Source organism: Nilaparvata lugens, chromosome X (genome assembly GCF_014356525.2).
Source record: "Nilaparvata lugens isolate BPH chromosome X, ASM1435652v1, whole genome shotgun sequence".
NCBI lineage: Eukaryota > Metazoa > Arthropoda > Insecta > Hemiptera > Delphacidae > Nilaparvata > Nilaparvata lugens.
In genome coordinates, this window is record NC_052518.1 from 8138422 (window position 1) to 8165866 (window position 27445).

The window sequence follows — 27445 nt, forward strand, 5'->3', positions numbered from 1 at the left end:
TACAAAAAAAACTCAACTAAACACTATTTTTGGCCATTTTTAGTAAATTGAATAACTTTCTCAAAAATTGATATTTTCAGAAAATTTTTGTTTTATTAAATCAAAAATTCCATGAAGAATTTATCCTTTGAATTTTATGGATTCATCTCGTACCGAATTTAAAATGTTCTGTCCCAAAAATTTGAACTTTAGGCGCTCATGTCTCAGAAAGTTATTATTGAAAAAAAATGTTTTCCTAAGAAAACTTTTTCATTTTGATAGCTTGATCATTAAGCTATCCTTGATCGTGTCCTCGCGCGCCTCTCCACTAGGAAATACTGAAATGAAGTGCAACTAACAGGTGATTCTCATAGAACATAATCTCATGAGCTTATATCATTGTGCGAAATATCACTGTGAGGACAATATAGATGGTGATGATGGTTGAAGCTAAAAATGAGGTATTTTTCACAATACAATGAGCATTGTTGTCAAGTGTACCTGGAAATATATATGAGATAGAGCGCTTTACCTAGTCTCAGATTTTAGAGCACAAAATTACGCCCAGAGGGATTTTGAATTTTACATCTAGATTGTAATCGGGATATATTGTTGATCAAATACTAAATATGATCAAAATTGATTTTTTTTCCTTAAAACATCACTCATATTTTAAAAATCATAACTCAGTACTCATTGGAGATAGAGAGTTCCGAATGATCTCATTTCATTCAGAATTTTATGATCTTAAAAAAGGCAAGAGCAAATTTTTCTGTCCGATCACTGATTTTGCCAGAAATAGCTGAAAACTGGAAAATGAACCTGAAATACGAACTTTTTGGCCCACTCTGTATTAGCACAAGGGAATTTTACATGACAAATTTGGTTCTGAACCTCTCTCATGTATCCAAATAAAATATTAAAAAATCAGAACTATGATTTAAATTGCAAGTAAACCCCCATTTTTATGTCTATATTGACTGGACTTTACTGTTCCCCAATATTTATACTTGTCAAATATTTGTTGAAATGTCAATAAATATTGTTTAACATAATTTTTAGACTTTACTGAGACTCTGTGGTGTCGCATCACAGCGGAGACACAATAGTAACGCCGGTTACACACTGGGCGGTTTCTGCGGCGGCGGCGAAACTGCCGTCGCCGTCTCGAAAAAAAGTCGAGCTTACACATTCAGCGGAAAAAATACCACCAAACATCGAGCGGCAAAATTAATGCCACGTATGTTCAGTAGCCAAAATAATTCTTGTAGTTCTTCATCGCAAATGTGTTGTGACTTCTCTGTTTCATGAGTGTTCAGTTAATTATATTTTGCACATTTTTGAAAAGTATATAAATTATTAAGTGTTTAACTTGAAATGGAAAGGCAACAACTTTTACCACTTTTGTTGTACCGTCGAAGGAAAAGAAGACAGCAGAGGAATCGCCTTGCTTGGTTTTTATTGAAATGAACGTTTTTATTAAATCGACAGCGATGTAATATACAATATATTACAGTTTTTTTCTTGTCATCCAGAGTTTCAAAATCCCCCCTAATCTCCATATACACTTCCTTCCACGCTATCCTTGTTGCATCTCGATCCTTAAATATGTCGTGGGTTTTGTCCCACAAAACTGGCCTCTGTTCTACAAAAGATATTAACAACTCATTGTCTATTAACTTAATCATTTTCTCACACTCATCAACCACAAACACTTAAAACAATAAATAAATGTTATAAACAGCTCACAAGCTTTACAACAAGACACAAATTAAAAGGCTGATTTTCAAAGACCTCTGACTTGCAGCAACTGGGAAAGACGACTGATCAGCGGCGACGGTAGACAACCGCCAAATGTGTTAACGCCCATTTGGTCACGTACGCCACTGCTTAGACAAGAGCGGCAAAAACACCGCCAGCCGCAGTGGCAGTGGACGGCTGCACAGCTGCCGCCAACGGCAATATAACCGCGCGGCGTTTCTGCCGCCCAGTGTGTAAGCTTCCATTCAAATCCATAGACTACTGCTCGAACGGCGGCGACGGCGAAATTACCGCCCCGGCAGAAACCGCCTAATGTGTAACGCGCTTTAGGCGATCGCTCAAGGAGGGGTGGAACCCGGGATTAACAATTAAAGACGGGATACTTGCGGGGGGGGGGCGGCAGTTGCCGATCTCGCCCAGGGCGGCAAAGTCCCTAGGGCCGTGCCTGGTCACCACTCATTACTAGACACTTATAATGGAATTTTATTTATTCTATTCCTCAATCAGAAATAGTGCTAAACTGAATTTAACTATTATAGAATAACAAGGGAAGAAGTCAGTACGTTTAAAACTGTTGAGAAAAGATGAAAGATTATATAATGTGAGAGCTTTTTCAAAACAAACTCCACTGTGATGCTAAAAATGAGAAGAGCTTGATTAGATCACTTGACTGGAAACAGAAACACAATATCTTATCATAATTAATTGTTAAGAATGATGTTGTTTATTCCTCAATGAAAGTTCGGTTTTGATAAGGAGCCGCAGACTTCAAAATTCAAAAATATTTTCATCACACGAAGAATCGAACAGCAGGGTACAGGCTACGGAGTAGATTCTCTTCGTTCTGCAGAAAGGATTACTCATCAAACAAGAAATTAGTTCCGTATCATCCGATATGTATCAAATTCAATGTATCATCCATCCACACAGAGACCCAAGATTAACTGATGTATCATAGATAAAATATAGTTATATTCTTAATATAATAGATATTAATGATGACAGTTCAGAGTTGAATGACATGCAGAGAAAATTGTTTAGTGTAATGCGAATTATCAAATTTGAATGTTCAAAATAGGACAACGTTCTAAAGTTAGCAGAATGATGTCAGGTCATCAGGTGTCTTAGAACTGTCAAAAACCAGATGTTTCGCCTACTATCAGCTGACTCAGATTCCCGCCCAAAAGTTTCTTTAGGTTTGTTGAACCGGCTTCTTGTGAAACTAACGTCAATGACACAGCCAACAAGTCAGTTATCGATAACAATAACAATCATTGAAACAACAAGTCTAAAATTGAAAAACGAAAGCACTGATTTACTGTTCTATGTGCAATGGTCAGGTAATAGGTTAGTTTGTAAGAAACGAAACCTAATTAAAATTCACTTGGCTTCACGCCAAAACTATTTGCTCACTTACAACAAGAACACTTGACAACTGATCTCCACAAATATAAGACGAATATACTTTTCTCAATAGAACAAAACTTGATTTAAAATTAGCTAAACTGGGATGAAACAAAACATGCAGATCCAGTTCTGCCAAGTTTTATTAGTAGGCAATAGATACAATGCAGGTAAAAACAATAGGCATTTGCCCAAAACTGCTTTAAACCTTAATTTCGAATACACAGGTTATGTAAATGATATCTTAATTCACACACTATTTTTGAATCCAAAAATGTATGTACTACAATAATTTTGAATTTATTAGATTAATTAATTCTAAAATACAAATCCAAACAAAAATCTTCCTTTACAATCTATTTTCAAAAACTCTACATTATTTGACCACTGTTGCAGGTAAAAAAATTACAGTGTGGGGCAGAGCCGATTGTCCAGTTTGGGAGGGTTATAAGTAATGAACCGTTCAACTTGGAAAAAAAATCTTTAATGGGTTCAATTCAGTTTGAAATGTAGTTTCTATTGTTGATTTTTGAAAATTTTATCAGTTAAATGGCGGCCATCAGCAGCAATATACCGATGTAGCATAGCATTTTTGAAGTTTTGAAACGCATTTTAGCACACTGCGATTGGTAAGGCTTGGATCTCTTCTCTGATTCGCTCCTTTAGCTCTTCCAAGGTATGTTGGCGATCTTTGAAAACTTTATTTTTGGAGTAACCCCACAGGAAAAAATTGTTTATGCTTAAATCGGGTGAGCGTGCCGGCCACCTCAAGTTCACCCATGGTGAGATAAGCCGCCCTGGGAACATTAGTCTCAACAAATTCATTGAAATACGCCCTGTGTGGGCTGTAGCTTCATCCTGCTAAAACCATATTTCTCCCAAGCCATGTTCCTCAGCAATTTCTTCTAATTTGGAGAGCAGAAACATGTTGCCATTCTCAAAAAACTATGGCCAGCTCACCCGATTTAATCATATGCGATATTTGTAACCTCAATCATGTTCAATCTATATTCGGTCCATATATGATTATTTTTTCTGGTGTAAACTGAAATTTTCGAATCATTTTTGAAAATTATAGTTTGATTTGCTCTGAACTGGATTTCTTATTCATAAGAATTATATCCATTCATGATCAAGATATTAGCTTATTTGGAACCGATGACTTTCCTTAGATGATAGGTGAAAGCTATCCAACCTATTAGGATAAATTGGTAGCACGCCAAATGTTACTCCTGTGGTGGGACCGAATTACAAAATAAATATGTCTCAAATGGTACACCTTAAATCCCTGGTTACAGAAATTATTAGTAGGCTATAATATCTTATAGGTTATGAATGGTGAAATGCTACTGAATGGGAGGTCAATTCTGGAGCAGTCAAATTTCAATGAATAGATATCTCTGTTGTATATCCATACTTTTTCACTGTTAAAATTAAACTTGAATTTTGAAAAACACTTTTGAAGTGAAAATACACTTACTTTTGTAGTGACGATCGTTTCGACCTGTTGTTGGTCATCATCAGACTGTGGGAATTTACTCAGATGACAAGGCTATGTGTGGTAAGGGATGAAGGTGGTGGAATAGGTTGTGGTGGGGGTTGGGTTGGTGGATACTTAGTGAGGTGGTAATTTTGAACTGTGGACTATTTTGTCAAAGAGTGTGTGGGAAGAGAAATTTACTTGATCATTTAGGAGACTGTTGGGAAATTGATTTGTGTGGTTGTAAATTTCGTATTGTTCCAATACATTGAGTTTTCTGTTTTTTGTGAGATATGGATGATTTCAAGATTGGTGGCGATGTCGGTGTATGTGTGGTTTGTTGATATAATATGGTCAGCAGAGTTTGAGTGGCTATTAGTCCAGGCGCTGGCTTACATTGAGCATACATGAGAGAGGCAGAGAATTTGACTTCGGATTATTGTTAGGGGTCTTTAGTGTATATGAAACTCGATGTCGTCACGTCCCAGGGTGGTCGACAGCTTGGGGGGGAGGGGGATACGTTGTAAAAAACGCGCGTTTATAAAATCGCCTGTCCTGCAGTTACTATTCATAGTACAGCTTTTAATTTTTTCTAAATATTATGTACACATAACTGGCTTTCAATGTGGTCCTATACATTTTTGCGATAAACTGCATAGTTTTTCCTTAAAAAAAATTAAATATCTCAAAAAATGTATTTTTTTATTATGGACTTTCTGTTATTTCTCGAATATTCAAGTAATTAGCCGACTTAGAGGAAAAGGCTCTCAATAAACGTTGTAGGCCGTTTCTTGCTGAATCCAATGATATATATAGTTTGGGGGTTACGATCATAGATGCGGCGGTGGGAGGGGGATAAGTAGCACTGTTACGCTGCGGCGCGGTCCTCCCCCATGATTAATGCGCGTAATGGCCTGTCTATCGCATCGCTCCTACTAGTCTATGCATTCAAATTATGTATTTCAGGAACGCTATCTTATGTATTTTCGGTCGCTGAACACGATTTTTCAACTCTCAAGCCTTAATAATTGATAATTCTGATCATAATATACTAATTATGGTCAACATTACAAACTTCATCTCATTATCATTATTTATGATTACATTGTAATGATAAACCATCCTGTTAGGAATCCTATATGTGTTTCTCAGTCGATAAAAAACTGATATTCCATTAAGAGAGAATAATTATTCGATTTAGTTCAATGATCACTTTGGAATTGCGAAAGTCAAGTAATGGAGTAAGTTAAACAAATAATATAGGCTACCCCATATAGAGAGCACCGTGTAACAGGAGTAAAATATTTTCTTAATATAAATTTACACAAAGTTAGTAGACAGTAGTCTGTCTACTAACGTTGAAATTTACAGTTGAAGCACAAATAATGCCAATTACTCCCATGTGATATGACTAAATATTTGATTACAAATGAAATACAACTCTAAAGCTGCGTTTACACCAAAGTTATTAAGGAGATGTTAATATAACTTGATCTTTATAGATTCTATTAGATTGAACATAACTTATCATACATATGATGGACATATGTGTTTGCCAAGTTCCGTTCAATCTAATAGAATCTATAAAGATTAAGTTATTAACATTTTGTTAATAACTTTGGTGTAAACGCAGCTTTATCAACTGATTTCTGTAACTTATATCTACGAATAGATACTTTTCATCTGGCTGAGTTTGACTGATTGTCTTGGGGTGGTACTTGAACGAAAGTGGAATGAGAGATATCTCTGTTGAATTTGAAATATTTGGAGAGAATACTGTTGGAAATCTATTGAGGGGAGATCAGTATAATTAAGGTGTGAGAGCAAGCAATCAATTCAATGAAACAACTACAAGGACTCATGAACGGTTCAAATATGAGAGATTGTCAAAGTATATTTGAAAGAAGTCAGGAGCTATTTGTGGAGTTTTTCTAGAATCAAAATCAATGACTACTTGAAATTTATGACTGATTATTGTAACATAATTTAAATTATCTTAAATTGTATTCATGCTCATAAGGAAGGACTCTGGTATTGCACATAGAGACTGTACGAGAAAAGATCCCATACTTTTTTCATTCAATCACACAAACTATGTTATAAAGTCTGTGTTATATCTAGAAAATATAAAAAAATACCCATAGAAGTAGAAAATAATTTCCAATAAGGAAACATTAACTCTATACAGTCAATACACTGACTCTCTGTCAAATGAAACCTTGAAAATTTAATGAATGTGACAACCGATCATGCTTTGGAGCAAACCCTCATTCGATCATCCAAAACTGAGTGATTGGAATAGCTAGTTCTTCAAAGGCTTTTCTAAAATGGCTGCTACTATATAAATAAATCTTCCATCAAAGATATTCTGTTCAAGTATGTTGACATCATTATGGATATCACTAGAGATTGTGAAGAAAGTCATCTAATGAAGTAAAACAAGAATAATGAGAGATGAGAATGATTTCCAGAAGCATAATGTTCTCAAGAGAACATAACATTTTTCTTCAAGACTCTGATGGATAACAGAATCTGCATAATGTTATCAATGGTCTGGAAGCAAGTGAAGAAGTGTGTGATTCTCTTTTGAACGTATAGAAAGAAATAGTTATTCGGTCTCCAACGATTTTTATCTGAACATAGTTGTGGCAAATTGTAAAAGTGTATTCTCACTTATAAAATGAAACAGAGTTCTTTCATTCTCCACGATGCAATCAAACAAAAATCCTAGTATTAGTTAATTCTAGAACAAAAAGATCTGATCTCTGTATTTTTACTAGGTAGCTGTTTAAAGATAATTCAGCATTGAAGTTTTAGTGCAGCATGCATTTCTACAATAACCGCAATCTCTGTCAACATCTGATGGATATTTGAAAAAAAAACTCTTAATCTCACTTGGCCCATGAAATTGTAAGTGAAACTAGTTGTGGATTTGACTAAATCCTCAAATATCGTTGACAAATTCGCATAATGATGACATGGCTCTCCTGAATTCAACTCCTACTTCACTTTTCAAAACTTCAATACGCTGCAAGATTATGGAAACTTTGTAATGAGAAGAGTTATGAAAATTCTCAATAAAGATGAGGTGATACAGGTGGACATAGCTTTTCATGTCTATGGTCTAAAATCAAACAAAGGTAGTGAACATATTAGAAGCAGCAGAGTAAAATAATCACTCCAATAATATGCTCTCCAAACCATCGAGACTTGATTTCTAAATCTGTGGCAGAGATTTATTAATGTGACATGCAAGAATCTAAAAAGGAATAATCCATCCATTAGCTACGTGCAGGAATACATACATTCATTCATTCATTTGTGAATAAAATTACAAATCATATAAATATGTTTGGGAAAGAATAACAGGCATGGCCCAAAACTATTCGAATCCCAAATTTTGATACTGAATAACTTATTACCATTTCAAAACAGTCTGAACGGGAATACCATAATGGAAAAATCAATCAAAAGTTAGTGAAATATCATTATAATAATACTGTTAAAAATAATATGAATGAATATTTAAATTTTCATTTCATTTTGATCTGACACATATCTATTATTATATTGGATAAATTTCTCAAAAGTTCACGAAAAACTGAAGATTCACGAAAGATTAACATTTTCATACTAAACAAAATCATTATAATAATGAATAAATGATGAATTCTATTTCCAAGAAATTCCACAAATATTTCTTGGAAAGTAACTGACCACTATATCAAGTAAGCGTGGGCAGTGTGCAATTAATAATATAATTTAGCCTGCAGCGCATCACAATAAATCAATTTGAAATAAAAACAATAGAACATAAACATATATAAATATTATCTTTATTCTATCCTTATATATTTCTTGAAACCCAAGTTTCGTTTATTTCAAACAGTCATTTCTTAGTTTCCTTGCAGAATGAGATGAAGTTTGTAATTTTGACCATAATTAGTATATTATGATGAGAATTATCAATTATTAAGGCTTGAGAGTTGAAAAATCGTGTTCAGCGACCGAAAATACATAAGATAGCGTTCCTGAAATACATAATTTGAATGCATAGACTAGTAGGAGCGATGCGATAGACAGGCCATTACGCGCATTAATCATGGGGGAGGACCGCGCCGCAGCGTAACAGTGCTACTTATCCCCCTCCCACCGCCGCATCTATGATCGTAACCCCCAAACTATATATATCATTGGATTCAGCAAGAAACGGCCTACAACGTTTATTGAGAGCCTTTTCCTCTAAGTCGGCTAATTACTTGAATATTCGAGAAATAACAGAAAGTCCATAATAAAAAAATACATTTTTCGAGATATTTAATTTTTTTAAGGAAAAACTATGCAGTTTATCGCAAAAATGTATAGGACCACATTGAAAGCCAGTTATGTGTACATAATATTTAGAAAAAATAAAAGCTGTACTATGAATAGTAACTGCAGGACAGGCGATTTTATAAACGCGCGTTTTTTACAACTTACCCCCCTCCCCCCCAAGCTGTCGACCACCCTGGGACGTGACGACATCGAGTTTCATATACACTAAAGACCCCCCTAACAATAATCCGAAGTCAAATTTTCTGCCTCTCTCATGTATGCCCAATGTAAGCCAGCGCCTGGACTATATTAGGTGGTTTATTAATGGCTCTGATGTGCTCTTTGTATCTTTGAATGTCACGTCCAGTCTGTCCAATATACAGTTTACTACAATCATTACATTTCAATTGAATGAATGATTTTTATTCCTTTAGTGCATACAAACAATGCTATCGGAAACGTCAAAATATACATTATAAATACATCATAATAAAATAACAGAATAATAAAATAAAAGTTTCATTCCATTCAGGACACAAACAATGCTATTGGAAACCTCTATTTAAGGTTTCCTCCTTATATGTTGTCACGACTAGCTCAATATTTCCTTGGAAAATCATGATTATGGAGAGGAAAATGGAAATTAAAAAAGAAAAACTAGCCTCACCAAACACATTAGTGGAAATCTTGGAAAATCTTTATCAATAACGCAATTAAGAAAGAAATTAATTATCACTCTATAAAAACAAACCATCTGGATTATTATTTGAGAGCTTAATTATATTTTACTAATTTATTTTAGCAAATATTCAAAGTAAAGTAGTTCAAGGTAGAGGAAGCCTAACCTCCAACACTTGCATACCATTCCGGAAAAGTAATTAATCATTGTAAAACTTCTATTTCTATATTAACAGAAGTTGCAGAGCACTATTTTGTAATGAGATCAAGCTCATAAATCTCGCTTTTTAACATCTTTAATATCTAAAATTGATCTGAAAAACTTTGAAGACCACGTGAAAAATCACAATTTTCAAACACTGATATTTCTAAAAATGCAGAAATTCTTACAAAACAAATTACCACACATGAAAGGAGGAATTTTGGTGTACATTACCTGTAAATTTCAAACTCCTAAGCCCCAAAAAAGTGTATTTGTAGTTTTTTTGTGTTCGAGACATGTTGAGTGGAGCTTGACTCAAGCAGCCTGCACATCCTTTTGTTTAAATAAAATAAAAATCTGCTCTCTGTTAGTTTCTGTGGGAATATTTTAATCTAACTTAAAATTTGTAATACTGAACTGAATTATTGTGATGGAGATTCAAAACTTAAAATGTTTATGAACTCCAAAAGCTAGTCAAAATGGCGACACATTATAAATAGCTGTGGAGACGTCAGCTCGAGACAGTCAGTAGCCAAATTTCTGAATCTCCAGACTATTCATGTCATAACTCAAGTGTTTTCTGTGTGCCAATGTAGACAATATCCGTGTGCTTGGGCTGAGAGGCGAGACGGACAACGGACAACGAGCGCATCAAACAACGGTGAAGAGGACCACTACGTGCTGAATCTGACGGAGCCTACACAGGGACCAGGACGACGCTGCAAGACTGGACCAACTCCGCCGTTGAGGGCATCACCGACAACCACGGCCAAAAGACGACCTCTGTGCTGAACCCGATCGCTCAAACAAACCAGGTCATTTTGATAAAATATCCATAGTAAATTGAGAAATTCATAAGAACACCCTTGGAAAGAACATTCAATTAATTTCATGAAAGCTTGAAAGTGCAATAAATTATCAAACTTATTCGAAACATCCACACCCTGATTATAAAATTGAATTAAAACGTTGATCAAAATCTCTAAAAGGAATTTTTATTTCATAAATTATAAGTGACTCTATGAGAGGCTATCTTCTTGGCTCGAAAATTCTTCATCTATGACCCACTAACGTGGGCCATTTTTGACACATGGCGCCCAACTAGTGTTGCATTAAGTTTGATTAAAAATTGCACAAGTCAATATTAGATCTTTTTCAATTTCATTAAATTAATTTATTTACAACAATTTTTTGAGGCGACTCATTTGCGCTCAGTTTAGTCACAATCCGTATATGATTTATCAATACGGGAGATCAAAGATCAATGTCATAATAATTTTTGACTCAAATATTCAAAGAAATTCTCAGATTATCAGAATTCATAAGCATATTGAATTTGTTTATTCCCACAGAAACAGGTAGTCTAAGATTTCTCGTATTATTTTGTGTTTGATGTTTATTTTGCACGTTTGGAGATTCTTATAGGAATGTAATTTGGCTGCATGAACTTTTGTGTTTGAAATTTTATGTTTAAAATTTTCCAAGATAAATTCTTTCAGTTATTGTAATTGTGGCTATTAGTGCCCTGAAATTGATTTTAGTTTTGATAATAATATTACCTGGAGTTTATAGAATAGGAAAGGTTAATCTAAAAAGATGGCTGATAATAATAATAATGCCGAATCCGAATTTCAAGATAGATTACCAAACAATGAATTCAGTAGAGAAAGTTTGGCCCTCTTATCATCAACACAAGTTGAAGGAAACAAATCCGAATCTAGTGAAACTCATGTTTCTCCCACTTTAATAAGAAATTCTGCTAGTTCTCCTCGAGCTAGTAATAAAGACGATAATGAAGTTACTTTAAAAAGTCTAGCCGAATCAATGAAGAGTCTTTTTGCTATGCAGCTTAGTCATAGGAATTTAACTGAAGAGATTAAAAATAGTACTCAACAAGTAACAGCTCAGTTCTCAGCTAAGTTTGAAGAGCATTCCGAGAAAATTTCAGAGAATAGGCAAGCAATCATAGAGATAAATGAAAAGATAAGTCAGATTAAAGAACAGGAAATGGTAAACGTTCGCGTTCATTTACAAAGTCAGATTAACGAAACACATGCCGAAATTACTAAAATAAAAGAAACCTGTCTTATCAATTAACTAGTGAAGGAAAAATCACCTAATGGATACGAGATATGGGGTACATCCAATCTGTTAGCAAATCTAGGTCAATTTGATAATACCCCGAAAACCCCGCAACCAAAAGAATTCATGAATCAAATCATAGCTATAAATGAACTTCAAACAATACCATGGAAAATCTGGCGTCTGCAGCTTGTGGCTCAGCACCTCAGAGGCGAAGCTCTAACATTCTTTAGAAGTCGTATGGAGGATTTTAATAATTTGGGTGACTTCACTAAGGCATTCCTAGACCGATTCTGGTCCTTATCAAAACAACAAACTGTTTTAAACAAGATAATAACTTGCAGTTTCAATAGTAGAACAGATACATATAGAGATTTTGCAGCAGAAATAAAATATTTCAACTCTTTATTAGATAACCCGCTTTCCGAAATTAATTTAGTTCAGATAATAACACAGAAATTCCCTTACAACGTTCAGCTAGCACTCTCTTGTCCTCAAATCAATAATCTGCGTGACTTGGAAGATTGTCTGAATAGAATTCAAACAATAAACGACAACAACCCACGAGTCAATCACAAAAGACTCGACGCAACCAACAACAACGAGCGGTTATCAGCAGGCATGGGAGAAGCAGGCATCAGAGAAGCAAACAGCACGTATCCTGAGAGTCGCAGATGGGAGCCTCGTAGATGGGAGCCAAGTGGATGGGAGCCTCGTAGATTGGAGCCTAGCAGGCAGGAAGCAGGCCGAAGGACGTATGAGGGAGGAGACGGACCGCGACAGCAGCAGCAGCAGCAACAGCCGCGACAGCAGGACCAGCGCCAGCAGCAGCATCAGAGACTGCAGGAACAACGCCAACAACACCGCGACAATCAACGCAGATTTCATGAGAGTCAGCATGTGAGAGATGGAGGTTCCCACGCCATCAAGCAGACACACTCGCCAAACCCGCCACAGAGCCCGAAGCCGAGTGATGCGCGACCGAGCCACCCTCACAGCAGCGACCCCAGCAACAACAATCCATGTAGCAAGAATTCAAATTCAGGGACACCAATGAAGAATATCTGACAACTAAAGGAAAGGATAGTACCGATAGAAGAAGAAACAATCGAGAGAATTACGCCGAAATCGAGTGCTATCATTCAACCAGACGCAAATGTGGGAGATAACATAAACAATAATTATGATGATTCGGAGATGTCTGAAACTTGTACTAAGGATTACGAAATTAATCAAATGAAGTTATTCAGGCCTAGTAAGCTGTATAGTACTTATAATGAAAGAGAGATAACTGAGAGTAATCGGAAGAGAGAAAAAACCGAAGGTATAATGAATGTAGATTGTGTGAATAATGTCGATTGTGTAGGGGTTGTTGATAGTATTAAGGAAATAGAATTTAGAAAACAAAACAGTGATGAAGAGTCTGAAGCAAAGAAGAGGAAACACACTCGTTTTAAAGAAAATACTCCAAATAGAGTACGGGAAAGAGAATACATTTTTCATGAAAAGAACAACAATCACACATCACACGCGAGTTACCGATGTTCGCGTATAAGAAATCGAAAACGTACGCGCATCAAAAAGCATTGTGAACAGTCGGATTGCTCAAATGAAACTACTGGTAACGAAAAAGAAATTGAAACAGACTGTAATACTTTATCGGAAATAACGGCTTTTGGAAAGAGACCACTGCGGAACAGAGATAGCCAACCCTTGATTAATGAAACCGATAAACAGGCCTACTACGAAAGAAGAAATAATTTTGAACCTATTTCGAATGATAACGAAACCGCTACTAGCTCCAAACTACTAAATAAATCAATCAGATATTTTCCCAGAGGACGAAAGTTCCACCCCCATGAAATTGAGAACCATATTCAGAGACGAGATAATCGCTGACTTATTAGAAGAAGATACAGGACATGAAGAAAACGAATTAAAACAATTTCAAGCATTTATCGAATGTAATCTGTACGGTAAGAAAGTGCGAGCATTAATAGACACTGGTGCACAATGCAGTATTATTCAAGCTGATCTATTCTCCAGTATAGAGTCAAAGCAGAACTTGGAATGAAAAATTATAAAAAATCACGAGAATTAAACCTCTCAAAAATAATAAGTACTTGCATGTACGAACATCTTCTATGTTGAATAAGTGTATTTATGATTGTTTAATAATTTATGTTGATCATAATAATCAAAGCAGAACTTAAAATTAAAAATTATAAAAAATCACCAGAATTAAACCTAGCAAAAAAAAAGTACTTGCATGTACGAACATCTTCTATGTTGAATAAGTGTAGTCATAATAATCAATGATAGAGTAGATAAAATGAATAATAAGGAAATATTTCACAAGACGTTTTATGTATTTTCCACCGACCAACTGGTAGTTACTCGCCGGAAAGGGAGCCTATGTCACGACTAGCTCAATATTTCCTTGGAAAATCATGATTATGGAGAGGAAAATGGAAATTAAAAAAGAAAAACTAGCCTCACCAAACACATTAGTGGAAATCTTGGAAAATCTTTATCAATAACGCAATTCCGAAAGAAATTAATCATCACTCTATAAAAACAAACTATCTGGATTATTATTTGAGAGCTTAATTATATTTTACTAATTTATTTTAGCAAATATTCAAAGTAAAGTAGTTCAAGGTAGAGGAAGCCTAACCTCCAACACTTGCATACCATTCCGGAAAAGTAATTAATCATTGTAAAACTTCTATTTCTATATTAACAGAAGCAGAAGTTGCAGAGCACTATTTTGTAATGAGATCAAGCTCATAAATCTCGCTTTTTAACATCTTTAATATCTAAAATTGATCTGAAAAACTTTGAAGACCACGTGAAAAATCACAATTTTCAAACACTGATATTTTTGACAAAGTCAATAAAACAATGATATCAGGAATAAAATAATCCAACGTACATAATGCATCATTTAAATATAAGCACATAAAAATATAAAAGACTACAGAGTACTATCACGTATGGTTTCTAAAAAAATGATTCTCTACTGGCAGCTGGAGGAAATCAGAAAGCGAGTATAGTGGGAACTGTAAGAGAATGTTTTCAAGTTTTTGTCGGAATACTGTTAAAGGCAAGTTTCTGGCTGAGTCTGGCAGAATATTGAAAAGTTTCAAGGATACATGATTAGGACTAGTTAATACTTTTTTCAGTCTTGTGTAAGGTACATCTATTTTTGTCTTATTTCGTGTATTATGGCTATGGATGTCAACTCTGCATCTATATGATCCTATATCCTTCTTTACTTGAAGTAGGAGTTTGAAAGCTACCATACTGTAAACTGTCATAACTTTTTCCTTTATGAATAATGGCCTGCAATGCTCCAAATACGCTGCACCTGATATAATTCTTATAGCCTTTTTCTGTAGTAAGAACACTCTTTGCACATCTGGGGCACAACTCCACAAGACCAATTCGTACATAAAGACACTCTGAAAAAAAGCGAAATAGCACATTCTTAAATAGTGTGCGGGTACACAATCCCTGAGCCTTCGAAGAAGGTATATAACCCTACTAAGTTTGGAGTAGACACTTTCTATATGAGGTATCCAAGTGAGTTGTAGATGCCTGGTTGCTCAAATCTCTGTTTGTTTGTTTGGTAATTTTGGAAATATTTTCTCAGTGAATTTGTTGTTTTGAAGGCGATTCTGTATTTGAGTTTCTTAAAAGATGATTCTACTTTCTGTGATTTTTTGTTGTAGTATGTGAGTGTGATGAATTTTTGGTCATTTTCCATTATATTCTTGGTTGATGATTTTGTTCTTATTTTGTGGAGTAGGTTGTCGACTAGAGTGGATGAGTATCCATTTTGTTGGGCAATGAATTTGATCGTGTTGAGCTCTTGATTGTAATCGAATTGTGTCATGGGGATATTCAATAGTCTGTTGATCATGTGGTGGAAAGCTGCAAGTTTATATTGGGTTGGGTGGTTGGAGGTATTGTGAATTACTGTGTCAGTTGTGGTAGGTTTCCTGTATATTTTGAAAGTATAGTTTTGTTTAAATATGGTGATGTCCAAGGAATTGATAGTACTATTGTTTTCCAGTTCTATGGTGAAGTGCAAGTTTGGGTGTATTTTGTTCAGTTTGGAGTGAAATATTTCAGTTTGCCTGGTGTTTCCTTTGTATAAAATGGAAATATTATCAACATATCTAAACCAGCTGATGATTCTGTCAAACTGATTGAGAACGTGTTTTTGTTCAATGTTGTGGATGAAGATCTCAGCTAAAATGCAAGAAATGGGGCTCCCCATGGGGAGACCGTTTGGCTGGAAATAATATTGGTTATTGTAACAGAAGTAATTCTGTGAGGTGACTAGGTTAGTGAGATTTACAATTTCATTGATATGTTCAGGTGGTGTATTATTCTGTTCCAGCATTGTTTTAAGGAATTTTACAGTTTCGGGAATTGGTACATTGGTGTATAAATTTGAAATGTCTAGTGAAGCTATTGTGGAGTTTTGTGGTACTTGGATTTTCTGAAGTTTTGTGGTGAGATCAATGTTGTTTTACACTGCAGTATGGTTATGAAAAGTTATGTTGTCTCTTATGTATCTTGTAATTTGGCTAGTTTGTGGGCAGGTGCTGTTGTGTGATTGATCAGTGGTCTTATTGGTACATCTTGTTTGTGTATTTTTGGGAGGGCGTTGTGTCTGGGTGCTTGTGAGTTGATTTGTTCAAGAAACTTTTTCTGGTTGTTTGGGATTATGTGCTTGGTTTGGTTGATGGCATCTTTTATTTTCGTTTGATATGTGTGAGTTGGGTAACACATACCAAACAAATCAACCCACAAGCACCCAGACTCAACGCCCTCCCAAAAATACACAAACAAGATGAACCAATAAGACCACTGATCAATCACACAGCAGCACCTGCCCACAAACTAGCCAACTGATAAGCTTTCAACACACCTTCCAATTTTAACTAGATAGCATAGACAACAGATAGACAACAGCATAACAAGACACGAAAAAACGTCAGTCATGTTGATTCATTCCTTCTCATGTAATATTGTTTAACTACTTCAAATGAGTTCAGAATGAATCTGTTTCTAATATTTTATAAAATATTGTTCCAAAATTGACCTGACACTGATGCCAGTATAAAGTTAATCATGTCAGGAACACCTCGCTGTCTAAACACTGCCTTGGAAAATTGATGAAGAATGAGTTTCATGTGAATTCCTAATCACAGAATAAGAGTTAAAAATTCTAAGGAGAGGAAGATTTCGAAGATAATTTGGATTATAACCAATTGCACAAAGTAGAAGGAATTCATTTCAAGGAACTCTTTCATTTTCTGTGCCAACTGACATGATAAGAAAAAAATAGGAGATTGCCTACTAAGATGATTTCCTATGTGCATCAGAAACTGTCGTTAACGCCACATCATGTTGATAACTCATCGAGCAGTCGAACAATTTTTATTTATTTCAATTTATATTATTTTTTATATTATTTCAGACTACTAAGATTATTCATAAACATGACAATCCTATACGTAATATATGCATAACCATATATGATGTTCAACACATACCACCTTTTTTGAGACCCCCAAAGATTTGTTTAAAAAAAACAAGAATTTCAATGACTCGGTACGCGTTATAATGCCCCCCCCCACCCTACTATGAGCACCCCTGCTGTATCATGGTGTGATGATAATAAATTGTGAAAATAATATTTTCATAGACTACAGTAAGCTAGTTGAAATATTCAAAGAAAACTCCTTTCCAAGGCTTTGGAAAACAGAATATTGGCGTCAAGCCAATAGTGGACGACTGGTCGACGATGAACGGAAATGGGTTTCTTTTTATTTTCTAGCCTGACTCTTATCGCTTGATGAGGCCACCTTGGGTACAAAGCACACGTGTGACCAGCTCTGTTTATAGGTAGGGAGGTGGAGAAAATGGTGGATAGGCATGATAAAACTTGCTTGTGAGGAATCTGAAACGGGTCGCCGCCAACCTGTCTCCCCGACAACTAGTCTCCTCGCTATTTTGATCACAGGCGTCAGTAAATCCCCTGGCAAAATATAGCATTGCCGTCAACTAGTCTCCCCGACAGTAAATCCCCTACTAGAACGAAGGAGCCTAGCTGTCGGCGACAACTAAGCTCCTCACAGGCTCACGACAACTAGTCTCCCCGACAGTAAATCCCCTGCTGCATAGGCATATGAGGGGTCTGGTTTCGTGATCGTACCCGACAACTAAGCTCCCCGACAGCTAATACCCTATTGAACATTGAAATCAGCTTGAAATGGGCGGGGAAGTAGTACAATCACAGATACTGTTTCACACATTCTATGAATTCGATTATTAGAAGAAAAGCTTGTTGGAGTTGTCACTTCTATCACTGCAAACATAAAATTAAAAAATGAACTATTTCTCTTTCTGAATTCAACTGACATGTTTTAGTTTGGTAGGATACATTTTTTGAATTTTTAAGAGAAGTTCTGTTAAAATAGTCGAAACAGTTTTATGATCTGGAAAGAAAACGGAGTTGCACTTCAACAACCCATAACTCGCTTATTAGACCATTTGAAAACACTTGAAAATTTCAGTTGCCACTTTTTCTCACTGTTATAATGATCTTATACTGATTACTATTCAGTTGTTACTTGGAAATGTTCCTTATTGAATTCAATAGGCAAGCAGTTTCAGAATGAGTTTGTACGTCTCGCTAGTGATTCCTGCATGTATGCATAGAATACAACAAATATCAAGAAAAACTCTGATCTACTGATTAGTCTTCAACTTATGGCATTCAAAACTCCAGATTGAAACTTTTTACTCTTATATTTTTCCATGAAATGTGAATTATAGGAATAATTCTACATTGATTTGTCACTGTTCTCTTTTGAAAAACTATTCATTAATTTGTAACTTCGTGGATTAGCGTGGGTCTACTTTGCGGCGGGCCTCAGGACTCGCTGCCACACAACCCTTTACATTTCATATTAGAAGAAAATACTATATAAGAAAATCAAGAACAACTTTGATCAATCATAATTAATCAAAAGAGTATAGTTACAAATTAATGAATAGTTATTCAAAAGAGAACAGTGACAAATAGAATTATTCCTACAATTCACATTACATGGATAAACAAAAATTTAAGAGTATAAAGTTTCAATCTGAAGTTTTGAATGCCATAAGTTGAAGACTGGACAGTAGATCAGAGTTTTGCTTGGTGATATTTGTTGTATTCTATGTATACATGCAGGAATCACTTGCGAGACGTACAAACTCATTCTGAAACTGCTTGCCTATTGAATTCAATAAGGAACATTTCCAAGTAACAACTGAATAGTAATCAGTATAAGATCATTATAACAGTGAGAAAAAGTGGCAACTGAAATTTTCAAGTGTTTTCAAATGGTCTAATAAGCGAGTTATGGGTTGTTGAAGTGCAACTCCGTTTTCTTTCCAGATCATAAAACGGTTTCGACTATTTTAACAGAACTTCTCTTAAAAGTTCAAAAAATGTATCCTACCAAACTAAAACATTTTATTCCCTATATCGTTCATAAATAATAAAGTAACATTTTTTGTAAATTCGATAACTTGTTTATTTTGGCATCAATCGCGAGAAAACGCATATTAGAACAATGCCAATAATATATAATATAACAAAATTCCAAACCGTTCATGATCTGGAAAGAAAACGGAGTTAGCACTTCAACAACCCAAAACTCGCTTATCGGACCACTTAAAAATTTCAGTTGCCACTTTTTCTCACTCTTATAATGATCTTAACAATTATAATGAAAAAGATTATCCAATTCAAATAAAAAAAGTGTACTGAACAGCCTTAAAGAAGCTAGGGATGATAATGAGGTTTGAAAAAACTAAACCGGAAAGAATATAGAAGGAGATAGAAAAGTAAGAGAATGTGATGAATATGGGGAAATAGATGTGAGAAAAATAAAGAGGGAGAGTGTGGGGAACAGTGTGATGGTGAGGAGGAGTAAGAAGTGGAGGAGAAGAAGTTGATAGGGAGGAGGAGGAGGAGGAGAGAGAAAAGATGGATGGACGGGAGGGTGAGGAGGAAGAGGAAGAGGAGGAGAAGGAAAAGGAAAAGAAGGGTGAGGAGTGTGAGTAGGAGAAGGGGGATATTTGTGATAAAAGTGTGATAAGAAGGAGGAGGAGTAGCAGCAGTGAGAGGAAGAGGAGGAGAGGTGTTGGTGGAGAAGGAGGAGGTGGAAAGGAAGGAGGAATAAGAGAAAGACGAAGAAGAGGAGGAAGGGGATGGATGAGAAAGAGGAGGAGGGGGTGGTGTAAAAGTAAGAGAAGTTTAGTTTGATAAGGATAACAAGGATAAGAAGAAGGGAAAATAGAAGAGAAGTAAAACGTGAAAGTAGAACTTCTGAACAGCAATTTGGAAAAGTAAAAGGAGATGATAAATTATGAAATTTGGGAATCTGGGAGAAATATAAAACGAGCTGGAGCACCGCTTTTGAAATCAAAAATTTCGAATAAAGTTGGAACATAACATCTTCTACTTATCGATAAGAGAAAAATGCTATTGGGCACTCATTTACTCACTAACTCAACAGAACTAAAAATCTACTCCAATCTACTGAGAAGTCAATGAGCCAATGACCTCGTCTTGTATACATTTCGCAGATGTGATGTGAGATAGTTGATTTAGATAAAGTCTCTCCGCTCCCATGTGAACGAAATAAATTCCTCGTTGAAAAGAATGTGCAATAGAGCAAGGGAATAATAATTTATGTTTTCATTACGCTCAACGTTTCTAACAAACGAGGAAAATACTTCAAAAATATTGAATGCAGACGGGGTTGTCGACTGTTCATTTCAATCACTATTTATTTTATAATTATTATTGTTTGTCACCTCAGACAGTGGCAGGCAATAAAAATGATAGCGAACGAAAAATTTAATAGTATGAATCGACTCTGCGACTAGAATAAGATGAGAGAGAATTCGGAGAATTCATCATTTCTATTCTCTCTGAATGGTGGTCGTAAACTTAAATTGCGGAAAAATGAAGATAGACAAATCGTGATTTCAGATTCGGATTCAGCGCCCTCAAATTTAATTAAATTTAATTTAATTAAATGCTTCGCAAGTACTAAAAAATTATCAATTTTTTTATTCGATTAAAATTTTTTATTTATTCGATTAAATCATTAAATCACTATAAGGCTGTGCAAATGCTAAAAAAACTTTTCACTGGTGACAATTTTTAAAGTTTTTTGATTTGAGAATCAAGCTATCAAAATGAAAATGTTTTCACAGGAAAACATTTTTTCTCCGATCATTACTTTTTGAGATATGAGCTCATAGAGTTTAAATTTTTGGGAAAGGTCATTTCAAATTCGGTAAGAGATAAATCCCTGAAATTTTGAGGATGAATTCTCCATTGTATTGTTTGTCGAATAGAATGAAAATTTTCTGAGAGTATCAATTTTTGAGAAAGTTATTAAATTTACCAAAAATCACGAGAAATAACTCAACTAAAAGTTATTTTAAGTAGGGGTTCCATTTAAAAAACAGTATATAGATAGATAGATAGATAGATAAACGAATTTATTTCAGGAAACAAAAGATACATTTCACAAGTAATCAGTAATGTCACTAGTGTAACAGAACAACAAATAAAAAATTGTATTATTAGCTCAAATTCGATAAGCTTAGCCGAAGCCGTCAGCCAGAGTTGAGTAGTTTCTACTATCTAATCTTGATAGAAAATTCTCCCAAAAATAATTCGGATTCTACTTCTGAATATAATTGATGAAACAACAAACGTAAACCAAAACTGTTATCGAAGACCAAAAGCAACCCCCAGCAGCTTCATCCTTATCTGTCCTAAACTAATTATCACTACACTTTTGAAAAACATCATTCATTATTCGATAATAATTTCAGCAACAACTGAAAAAGCATTCCTCGGATCATTTGCCAGCACTATGAAATAAATTTAAAATAGAATATCTGACATGGTGAGTAAGTAACTTAATGAACAATAACAAGAGAATAAATGAATGAATAAATTCAATGTATGGCAACTCAAATTGAACCTAAATTACACATGTATAATTGTAAATGTACACATATGTATTGTAAATCACATAAATTATCTAATATATTACACTGAGAAAAAACTTAAATTACATATGAAGCATCATTATCTCCTACCATAGGGCCATAGAAAAAGAAAAGACAAGGAAAATTTTACCTATACAATCATATCATAAAAGTTAATAGCTACAGAAGATTAATCTTATACTATAAATATAAATAAACCGATATATAACATAGATAAATCGATAATATTATGTAAACCAAGTCTAATTTTATCTTTAAAAATTAAATTCCCTTACAAGAAAATCTCTATATTTCTGTGCTGATGTCAAAAAACCTATTAAGCATTTCCAATTCTCGCCATTCAAATACTCATGTACCATTTCATTAGTCATAGCCGAGCAGCCGAACCATTTTACTCGGAATTCCGATAAGGCTTTACATCTTCCAATAAAATGATAGGTGTCTTCACCTCACCACTGTTGCATAAAGAACATAATGTAACTATTTTCTCCACGATCCACTCTAAAATTCAATGGCAATAATGCTCCCCTCGCCCTAAAAATAATGCTGATCATTCTTCTTTTATTATTGTCATTTATATAACCTGATTGCAATCCATTCCTTCCTAAATTAAAGTAAATTTGATGAAACTGAGAAGTTGCTGCCCTGTCCCACCATAAACCTTGAAATTTATTACGTATCCTGCCCACAATCTTTTCGCATCCTCTTCCCCAAAGATCTGGTTGGTTCATGGGATCTACCCACTCTTCATTAAATTCATAAAATAATTTTCTCCAATCTTTATACCAACCACTCTTCTTCTGCGTCAGTAATATTGATACTCACAAAATGTGTTGCTAGTGACAAGGTGGGTGTAAGCGTAATTCCTAAATATTTATATTCATTTACTACTTCAATAGCTTCCCCACCGTAATGCCATCTCTCACTTCTACTCAATCTACCACCCCTCCTAAACACCATCATTTTGGATTTTTCCCTGTTCAAAACTAAGTTCCATCGGTTGCAATATTGCTCCAGCCTGTTGATCATACTCTGCATTACATTTACGTTATCAGCTAAGAGAACTAAATCATCCGCATATAAAAGTGAATTTATTTTTGATTCTCCTACCATCAAGCCTCCGCCTAAACTCTCACAGATATCATATGTGAAAAGATTGAATAAAATTGGGGATACCAAACAACCCTGTTTTAATCCGCTTACAAGCCTGATATCTTCTGTTACGCCCTTATCACACCATATAACTGAGAACGTATCTTCATATAAGGCTTTGATCATGCGGACAAATTTATTTGAAACTCCTATCTCTAATAGTTTATACACGAGAGCATCCCTATCTATAAAGTCGAACGCGGCCTTGAAATCAACAAAAAAACAATAAACTTTCTTATGTCTCACGTTAGTATAATACTTAATTAAACTCTGTAATACAAATATGTTATCTATGGATGAGTACCCCGCCCTGAAACCTGCTTGGTTCTCCGCAATAATGTTCCTTAATTTCACTCATTCTTCTAACCTTTTCAAGAGGATACCTACGTAAGCTTTGTACATTGAGTTCACAAATGAAATAGCCCTATAATTATTTGGGTCTTTAGAGTCTCCTTTCTTATGCAGGGGAAATATTATTGATTTTTTAAAAGCTACCGGACATACTCCTTTATTGTAAACTTCATTAAAAAATTTACACATCAACTCTTTAAATTCTAAAGGGGCTCTTTTATAGAATTCAGCGGGTCATCAATGGGGTGAAATTGAATACATTGAAATTCGCCGATGATATTGTTATTATAGGAAATAGCACCGAAGAAGTATGTAGAATGATGAAAGAAATGATTGAAGTAACAAAAAAGGTTGGATTGAAAGTAAATTTTGTTAAATCAAAAGTAATGATTTATAACAGTGAAAGTAACGAGAGACCGAAGACGGAAGGATAGAAGCAGTTGAACACTTCATCTACTTAGGACAGAGAATAGGGAGAGATGGACAATGGGGAGAGATTACTAGAAGAGTGGCAATAGGTTGGTCAATGTTCAAGAAATACAGCTATCTCTTCAGATCTAATAATCCCATAGAAAGAGACGCCTACTTCAAACATGTATTCTACCAGTAATTCTATACGGCTGCGAAACGTGGACTTTCAATGAGAAAATAATCAAGAAACTCAGAACAAGTGTGAGATCGATGGAAAGAATAATGATAGCAGTGAAAAGAATAGATAGGAAAACCAAAATATGGATCAGAAATGAAACAAAAATTGAAGATGTAGGTAGAATGATAATAGAGAGAAAATGGAATTGGGCAGGCCATATCGCAAGGACAACGGATGGAAGATGGACCAAAACAATACTCGACTGGCACCCACGCACGCTGAGCAGAAGCAGAGGAAAGCCCCCGTACAGATGGGACGAAGAATTCAGGAGAGTATGCGAAGGAATGGGAGGAGAGAATGAAAAACGTATTCAAACAAGTCTGGCTCTGCAAGGATTGAAATGAAGAAGATGAAAGAAAACTTTACAAAACGCACTCGTACAACTCTTTATCCTTCTATGGAAAAAGGATAATTATACCCCAGCATCTGCTGATTATTGCCTTTTGAATTGTATATAGCTTTTGATTTTTGTAATTGTTTAAGAAAGCAATAAACTTGTTATTTATTTTATTTCATTTATTTATGGAAAGAGTATTGGAAAGCGTTCACTGGTGAGAGTCCTTGCCTAATCCTAAGACAGAGTCAGATTCTACCGGTAAAACCTTTTTCATTTCGATTTCAGACGCAATTTTTTGCCAATAAAGATGTTATTTGTTAATCATTGATAGGTAATAAGGTATCTTATTTGATTTTTTCTCATTTGAAAGGTCTATGAATAATGTAATGGACCACAGATGTGAAAATAGAATCTAGGAAATTCCAATAAGTCCCTTCTTTATATTAGCTACTGTTACAGTTATAGAATTTTTTTTATTAAAACAATTTAATTCGTAGAGTGAGTAGCATGACTCCATGCAAGATGACCGGTTCCTATGTAGCAGGTTTGTGATAACAAGTTTAAAATTCTTGTAAACGCTGAGAAACGTTTTCAACATGTAAAGAAAAACAGGGAAACATAGGATTGCTCAAGGCATCGTATCACACCATTCTAACTTTTGAAATATGAGATTTGAATATAAATTATGTTATCAAAGTCTTCAATTTAGGAAAAATAAGCTGTAGAACTGATAAACTGGTTTGGCAGGAGTGGATAATCAAGGTTTAAATGGAATCCACGTGAAAAGCTTCGTAAACATAAGTAATACTAAGAACAAAAAGTAGAAAGCAAGAAGAACCGATAAGTCGACTTAGAAGGAGCCGGATAATCGATGTTTCAGTTTAATATAATAATGGAAAGTTACGTAAATAAAGGTAGTAACAAGTTAAGAAGAAAAACCGATGGGCCGGATAATCGAGGTTGACATGTAATTTAAATTAAAAATGTTGTTGTGAAGGTCTTCAATTTAAGAAAAAAATAAGAAGTAGAATCGATAAGCCAGATTAGCAAGAACCGGATAATTGAGGTTTGAGTGGAATTTAAATGAAAAATGTAAGAAATTAAAAATATAAAAAGACAGAGTAACGGAACTGGCTGTGGCGGCTTTGGTAGCGGGCCCTACCAGTTAGGACATATACTTAAATATAGGAAGGAAGTCGGCCCAGTTCTGCCTATACGACCCTGGAAGAGGCCCTCTTTAACTAGGTGGGTTGAAAATCTCAAACCCTATGAGAGAGAGAGTGAGAGAGGTCCAATCTCTTCCAGGAGACGCAGACCACAGCAAAACTGTTCGATCTCCCTCTTAAACCACTATCATGCCTTAACTAATAATTTTCTTCCTCTATTATCTCAACAAATAATAATTAATTATATTAATATATTACACATCAAAACAATTCCATCAACAATAAAACACCTAAATCTTTCATTCACTCATGAACGCAGTTTTCTGACTTACTCGGGTCAATTATTATTCTCACACAAAAACTTAAAGTACGAATCAAAGTTCATTCAGTTCAATAACCTGAGAAGAAGACACACAAAAAACAACTACATTAATACCCACTCAATTTCACACTTACAGCAGTAACAAATTATTTAAGAAGAAAAAGTATAACCGATACGCTGGATTAGCAGAAGCCCGATAATCGAAATTCAAGTGTAATCAGAAAAAACTTCTATAATATGCTAAATTCTGTGGTGAAATGTAATTGAAAAATTACGTAGCAAAAGGCAGTAACAATTTAAGAAGAAAAAGGATAAGAGATGATAAACCGGATCGTCGAGGTTCAAGTTTATAATTTAAATAAAAAATAACTTAGAGAAAGGCTGCCTCCATCTTTACTTCAGACATTGCAAGTGTATCATGGGATTGATGGCAAGGAACTAGCTTCACAGTTTCATATCCAAGAGTTTGTAATATTAATAATCTACTCTTGATTTCAGAATTTCTCAATTAATGATGAAGTGGAGAATACGGAATACTCCTAGGAATATTTCCTACCGGTTCATCTACCAGATAACTTAAAAGTAATCTATTTTCTAGATATAATTAACCTTCAAGGTTTTCTCTTCATAATGCTTACGTTAGTGGTTTGCACAGTATTAGAAGATTTATATTGTTTATATTAGAGATTTAGAATAAATAGATACGATATCAATGAAAACAAATAGGCTACTGTAGTATCCTTTTTAGCGACATGGATTCAAATACATTTCACAAATTCAAAAGCAGCCTGATCAAAATCCCTCCGCGTATGTACGTATTACTCCGCGTATTGTATTACAAAAATTCAATTAATTAATGATAAAACGTGAATTACCGTATTATTTGGTAGTAAAATGAAACCAAAATAAACAACGGCGACAATGTGAGCAATAGACAGACCATTTTTCATGTCTTAATATTGTTTCCATTTTTTCGAAAACCCTGTCTGTGCACAGTAGCCATTATTGCTTGCACGTGGTTTGAGAGCAAATACGTTAATTCAAACTATTTCAACCCTCGATTAGTTCGCGAAAGAAGGAATAATCTGCATTAAATTTAAATGATGGCATGCAGTAAAATAATATTAAACTTACAATTGAAACGAAAGAAGGAATCCTTTACTCACTGGACGTCTGGACCAAACCAACTGAACTACACAATACGCAAGTGCCGAGTGACGACTTGGTTGTTCTTGTGCAAGCCAAATTCCTTCCCCCTCTAGAATCTAGATGAAGGAAGGGTTCTGATTGACTGATTCCAATGCAAGAGTCCTAGTCCTTGCAAGTAGGAAGCTCCAACACTCACAATGATACAGAATAGTAACGGACTGTGTATCTACTTCAGAATATAAGATACGGAGCAGTGTGATTTGCTATATGCAATGAGGATATTATTGGAATCGTCCTTGACTATCCCTCGCTTCT

The 27445-nt window shown here is 34.9% G+C and overlaps 1 protein-coding gene across 3 annotated transcripts in view; it reads right to left on the reverse strand.

Annotated features, from left to right (window-relative positions):
* Positions 1-27274, reverse strand: part of LOC111044364 (zinc finger protein 23) — a 35246-nt gene extending 7972 nt beyond the window's left edge. Inside the window, exons 1-2 of one of the 3 annotated variants that reach the window (XM_039442336.1) lie at positions 13349-13716; positions 10053-10192 (exon numbers count right to left, since the gene is read on the reverse strand). In XM_039442336.1, the coding sequence (XP_039298270.1) occupies positions 10053-10116 (64 nt within the window). In that variant the 5' untranslated portion in view covers positions 10117-10192; positions 13349-13716. Of the gene's footprint in view, positions 1-10052; positions 10193-13348; positions 13717-27115 lie in introns of those variants that run through there. The other 2 variants (XM_039442338.1, XM_039442337.1) reach the window with 2 other exon arrangements.
* Between the last annotated feature and the right edge of the window lie 171 nt (positions 27275-27445).